Source organism: Telmatherina bonti (genome assembly GCF_933228915.1).
Source record: "Telmatherina bonti genome assembly, chromosome: 15".
NCBI lineage: Eukaryota > Metazoa > Chordata > Actinopteri > Atheriniformes > Telmatherinidae > Telmatherina > Telmatherina bonti.
In genome coordinates, this window is record NC_136613.1 from 17,204,000 (window position 1) to 17,210,630 (window position 6,631).

Sequence of the window (6,631 nt, forward strand, 5' to 3'; positions counted from 1 at the left end):
TGATCATCAGTTGATTTATATTATTTTACTGTTAATTCATCAAAATCTTATGAATTTCCCAGTATAAATACAAACGTATAGTATAATTCCCTGCTACAGATTTTTTTTTTTTTTTAAATTAAAGACACACCTTAAAGAAGTTTACCTGGGTAAACATGGATATGTAAAAGTGCTTGTAGTGATTATTAGGATTTTAAAATCACCGCATTGTTGCAGTCCATTTAACAAAGATATGACACTAGTTAATATGTAAATGTTTTATATCAAATACATAGCTGCTTTAAAAACAACAAAACAAACAAAAAAAAAAAAATACAATCAACCTTTATTAATTGTGACCCAAGGTGCTTTTACATATCCATGTTCACCCAAATGAACCTCTTTAAGTCTGTCTTTCATAAAAAAGAAAAAATAAATTAATTAATTAAAATTAAAAAAAATGTAAAAAAAAAAAAAAAGAAAATCCGTAGCATGGAATCAAATTATATGTTTCGATATAAACTATTAGATTTGTCTATATATTGATGAATCACAGTGAATTAATATTCATCCATTGATGAGCAATTAGGGATCAAGTAATCAAATAAATCAACCCTGAGACCATCATTAGTTCATGATGAGCAACAGGAATTCCTGATAAAGTCTTCAATAATAAAAACATTAGTTCATCATGAGCTACCGATTACTTAAGTATATGAGTTGGACCATTGTTGGAAAGTGTTACCAACTTATATTCACGCTTTGTCTTTGCACTCACACGTAAACATGTTTCTCTTTTTAAACTTAACCATTTCTCGCGCTTAAATAGTCTGCTAACAGATCCCCAACATGCTTCCAGCCTACATGCAAGCAAAATGAAAAGTATCAGACATGAGCAGCAAACTAAGCAGATTCCTTTCAACTGTAAAGATAGGATTTGGAGCAGGACATGATGCTCAGTGTGTATGTGTGTTTTTTTTTTTGTTTGTTTTTGACGGGATGTTTCGCTGTTTTCTGTGGTATGTTTTGCACAATGGAACTGTAGTTTTTGCCTTTTTTGCCCGTTTTATGTGCAACTCAACAGTAAAGCTGCTTATGTTCCAATATCTACCAGTAGAGGGCAGAAAAGCCCACTTCATGCCCATCAGCTTCTTTTTTCTGTTTTACAGTCATTATGTGAGTGTGAGTGGGCCAAATTCATTAACCCACCTTTCAATTTGAGGGTCCATTTTGTCAATGTTCATCAAAAAGGTGACCAAAAGTAGGTTTCGAACAGGTGTCAGTTCTCTATTGCTGTTTATCTACAAAGAATATAAAATATAATTATAATCTCGACTGTTAATCTTCTTAATATGAACACATCAAAAGAAAAACATCTACTCATTTTACTTTTACACATCCTGCAGATGTTCAGTTAGCATTTTGTGCTCTTATGTCATTACAATATGATTGGAGCAGGAAACAATCAGTTATTTATCTGCATTTTAATACACACAAATACATTATTATATACTAAAATATAAAACAGATGTAATATTATCAACATTATGGTCACATGACTCTGTCTCTACATTGGACATGTACTCTGGTCTTACCAGGCTGACTCCAGTGAGAATACATTAATAGTTGCAGATCTCTTTATGGTTGATTTATAAATAAATGCAATTGCTGTGTGTATTTAATCAGAATAAGGAAAGGTCTGTAGTTCGGCATTCATCCAATCCCACATCTGGATCACAATGCCATTTTTTCCAGTTTGCATTTGTAGCAATGTTCCGCATTTGACCCACTCACAGAGAGCAGTGGGCAGTGTGCGCTGTAAATATGAGACAGTGGGTACATCCCCTGTTCCATCAGTCTATACCTCTGGTGGCACAAGCTTCAAGTGAGAGGCTTCCCTCTCTTACCGGAAGGCTTTGATGTCACTACCGTTCCTTTTTTTTTTTTTTTTTGTTACTATGTCACCGTTTCTCAGTTTCACGCTCTTCAGTTTCTCATAAAGTCCCAGTACGACCATCTAAGTGTGTGAATGTGATGCATGTGCAGAATTTTCATGTGTCGATGTGTGCTGATTAGTTATATATCGAGTTCACACGTTGAATATAGCAAGCATAGGGCTCCACTTCCTCCACATCCTCTATCTGAAAAAAGAGAATAAATAAAATCAGAGGGTTGTCAGAAGTAAAACTGAATAAAAGTTTGAAAAATTACCTACCGGTGGTGGTTTGGATGTTGCTGCATCTGACTGTCGACAATTTCTGCCAAAAGTTACACAAACAAGCTGAATTCTTCAATTATTATCCACATACTTATATGTATATTATTAAAATATTTCTAATTGTGAGACATAATCTTATCAAACTTTTTATGATATCTTACTGCTTACCTCAAAATGTTTAATTTCTTTAGTGCAAAAAGTGAAATTCCCACCATCAATACGGTGATTACTGAAAGCACAGCTTGCCACAGCCAAGCATGAGAAGCTGCAGAGAGGTCAAAGGCAAGTTGAAATGAAATAGACATCCACGCTGCAGCTGTTTACATGATAAGTCAGAGCGCACTCAAACAAAAAAAAAAGAAATCAAACCTAAAAACTTTCCATCCTGTTCTATCTTGTTTGCAGCAGTCTGACCTTTTAACTTTGGTACCAGAATCCTGTCTTCTTTCCAGGACTTGTGACTGATAACGCAGGTCAGGTTTTCAGGAATCTTGGTGGCAGGGAGCTCCAGATTGTTGTCTACTATGAAATATCCTTCTTTGTCACGTTGCACAATCAAAGACGATGTGTTCCCTGCATGAGTCCAGCTGACGTTGGCAGCAGGATTTCCTCCTTCAGCTCTACAAACTGCTACCATCTTGTTGTGTTTAAACTCTAACCAGGCAGATATAGTCGGAGGAACTAAATCGGGAAAGATAATCACAAAGGATATAAGACTTTAGTTTAAAGCATCAAAAGTTCAATAACTTCCCACAATCTAAACTAAAGTGGTTAAAACTCAAATAATCCTTTTGTCAGTGTAAGGGTGATATATCTGACAACATCCTACCTGTGGCCGTTACTGTGATGTTATAATTCTCATTTCCTCCTCTATAAGCTGCCTCACACTTGTAGATCCCCACGTCATCAGCTGAAAAGTTTGGGATGTGCAGGTATGGCAGAGCACTGGAAGTGTTTAGAAGAGTCTTGCCATCATTGCAGGTGTTTTCGCTTTGACCATTATCACTAAATGAGATCCTACATTCCTCTGATCTGTGTTTCAGTTTTATAGTCCAGATGACAAACAATGTATCTCTCCATGTTCTGTTGGTACATGTCAGGTTAGCGTCACTCCCAACAGTAAAATCTGCCTCTCTGTGAACTGGAGAAAGAAAAAGAAAGCAAACTCCCATTAATTCAGCAAATTATGGTAACTAAAAAGTTTATTGGTGTATTATTATATCAAGAAAGAATAAACAAAGTAAAATGTGGTAAAATTACAAATCAAACACAGAAATAAAGATTTAACAAAGACAACAATATAATTTAGAGAACAAGTGAAAACCAATACAGGCATCAAACCTAAACATGTAGAAATAAAAAATAAAAATTGACTAAATGATATGAATGCTGCCCGTTACATAAAAATTTGGCCTTCAAGTTAATCTATTGACTTTTAATCGTCTTAATTGTCTCAAACAACTAAATTATAAGATATGGAAATAAAATTACTCTGACAAGTAAAAACTAAATATAAGTTTTAAGATGCTTTTTTGGTTTGTTTAAAATTGACAGACATGGATTGAGTTTGTTAATAGTTTATATCTCCATTCATAACACGGCTTTCTTTTTTAAAAACAAAATCATGAAACATTTACAATCATTTCAGATATAAAGTGCCTTAGGGATTTTAAAAAAAAAAAAGAAAAGAAAAAAATTTCTAAATGTTTATTTTTAGTCAGTCACTGTGTTCGCAGTTGTTTTTAATATTTATTTATTAAAATCAGACACACGAAAGCAACATAGTTAAAAAAGAAGCGCGGGAAAAGAAATTTACCATCAATTTTTGGAGAAGTTGTGTTGGAGGTCATAGAGCTGTTTCCATTAGTTCCTGACAAAGAAGGAGGTGAATTTAAGAAAAAGGTTAGTGATTTGGTTAATCGGTCAGTGAGTTGAGATTCACGCTTAAGTATTTAATCAGCAGGGCAACAAACAAGATTTTCATTTGTTAGTAGTGCTGTTTGTGAGTTTGCAAGTTAATGAAGGCCAGAAGGGACTTTGTTATAATAATAGAGGTTTAATCTCCAGCAGACCTGAATAACAGTAATGAAAGAAACACAACAAAATCTTATCTCAATGATTAAAATCTCATGTAACATGTGAGTCTTATGTGTCGTGAGTATTTGCATTTAAAAGTAACCTGTGGCATTACTGTAACTGGTTTTAGAAAAACCGCCTCTCACACCACATATTTATTACTGCTGAGTTATATGTGGACTGACATTTTACATCTTGGCCAAACACTGTATACTGAGGTGGGATAGTGAAACCACAGCTAAGAGACCCAACAGTGGAAAAAAGCTGCATCGTGATGTTGCAGAGTTCAGCTGAAACCATGATTTCCACTGCAGAAGCAACAGCCAGCCAGCCGTTCACTCATTCAGAACATATGGGCAATCTTTTCATATATCTGTGATGTAACATTTGTTTTCCGTGTCAGCTCTAGGATGTGCCCACCCTTACGCTTCTAGTTTCTACAGCAGACCTACATCGGTGTTATGAGTCAGAACAATTTAAAAGAAATCTCAGTTTACCGCGGGTTCAAAAACAGACAAAGTAACTAGCTACTTTATTTCAGCTGCATGATAGCAGAATATAGCTTGTCATGTTATCACACATTTTCAAATTTGTTAAACCACAAAATGTCTTCTTTCAAAACTGTTCCAGTAAAAATATATGAACTATTGAAGAAATTGTCCATTGAGACGATTCCTTCTTATAACCTCTGTGGACCAAATACATTTTGTATGAAAAGGAGAAACTTTTAAAATGATATAAAACCACGTGCGAGTTTAACTTGTTAATGTTTCACACCTGTTTCGTGGCTCCATGCCTCGGACAAAAAGATGATCACGACATAAATCCACATCACGCCTCTCATTTTTCCTCTTCTTCAGGTCCCTTTGTAAACTTGCTGCAGCAATGCCTCTGACACCACATAACATATTTTAGTCTTTTTACATTCCAAATCCGTCAAGATCCATGGGTTTTCCTTGCTTATATAATTTCACTTTCTTTCTATCTATGCTCAATGAGCTCAGGCTTCAAGTTCCTGCTCCTTCCCATCCAGATGAACTGCGTCAAAGTACTTGACGCCCCTGTGAAAAAGAAATATATAAGATGTGTGACAAATTAATCCCTCCCTACTTGTGATTGCTCTTCTCCCTCTCCAAACCACTTTCCACTCAAACATCTGCCTTTTTTTCTCCCACACAGGAAGATGTCTCACAAGTTAAGACAGCAGTTTCCTTTCTTTATAGTCACATGATCGTCGTCTTTCAAAGGCTGTGTGAAGCTAGACTACATTATAAAGCAGGCATGAAACAAACTAAACACAGCACATTTGTGGTGTTTTAACATTTTTGAGCATTTAATAGATGTAAACATTTCAGATTAAATTTGAGATAATGTATCACCAATGCCATGACAGTAGAAGGAAACATCAACACATAGGACAAAAAAGGCTCATCTTAAAAATCATACAATGCGTGTCTGAATGGGAATTATGACACAAACTTGTGGGATCTGAGTAAAAATATAAAAACATAGTTGTTCATGTTGTTGTTTAGCTACAATTTCTCAAGAAGTTTTATTCCAGCAATTCCAGTGACATTTTTCCCAAAGGCAGGAATGAAGAATAAATGTGTTACATTTAAACAATTATAACCTTCTCTAAGTTTGGTTTCCATTATTATTTGGAAGTTGGGAAGTAACTGATCAACAGTTTGTGTCTGTATGACAGGGTTTTATAGATAAGATCAGGGAGGACACCGCAGTATATGTGTATTGTTTTGTTTTAGGTTGAGACCACTGCATTAACTTTGACACACTTTGTTGACAACTGTGCAGCACGTTGGTGACAATATCATGCTGTGGGCCTGTTTTACTGGATCCAGGTCAAGATGGATAGTCTTTGGAACAATCTATACTGAATTTTACCAGCACAATTTGAAAGAAAGATGCCACAGTCACACCACAAATTCATCTGTGTAAATCCTTGGCCCAGCTTATTTGGTATTTTTCAGAATATTTGCTTTTCAAACTTGTCTCTGTCTGAGTTTTTATCTGGCAGTCCATCTTGACATTTCATCTGAACTTTGTCTTGATCTGTTTTAGATTTAGTTTCATGTCCACTTTCTGTTTTACTAATGATAAAGTTTCAAATTCTCCTTTCTGCCTGGTAGTTCAGCAGTTTGATCCTACTCCTAATATTCATGTCTTAAACCTGATAACTTGTTGTTTTCATCAAAAGTTTTGTGGCTGGTAGCGTCAAGCCAAACAGGAAAGTCAGTCAGTAAATCCTTCCAGATGGTGCAAAGAAAGCATTAAAAAGTGGCAGCAACAAATAGTAAAACTCACAATAAATCATAAATAAATCATAAATGTTTGAAAGCA

General features: G+C 35.1%; 1 protein-coding gene across 1 annotated transcript; it reads right to left on the reverse strand.

Moving 5' to 3' along the window:
• Positions 1 to 2,034: 2,034 nt before the first annotated feature.
• LOC306766827 (cell surface glycoprotein CD200 receptor 1) lies at positions 2,035 to 5,172 on the reverse strand. The gene is made up of 6 exons (XM_079254677.1): positions 5,051 to 5,172; positions 3,027 to 3,338; positions 2,612 to 2,878; positions 2,366 to 2,462; positions 2,195 to 2,237; positions 2,035 to 2,120 (listed from the first exon to the last, which is right to left on the reverse strand). The coding sequence occupies exons 1-6, from the start codon at positions 5,115 to 5,117 to the stop codon at positions 2,052 to 2,054; spliced, it is 855 nt and encodes a 284-aa protein (XP_079110803.1). The 5' UTR covers positions 5,118 to 5,172; the 3' UTR covers positions 2,035 to 2,051.
• Between the last annotated feature and the right edge of the window lie 1,459 nt (positions 5,173 to 6,631).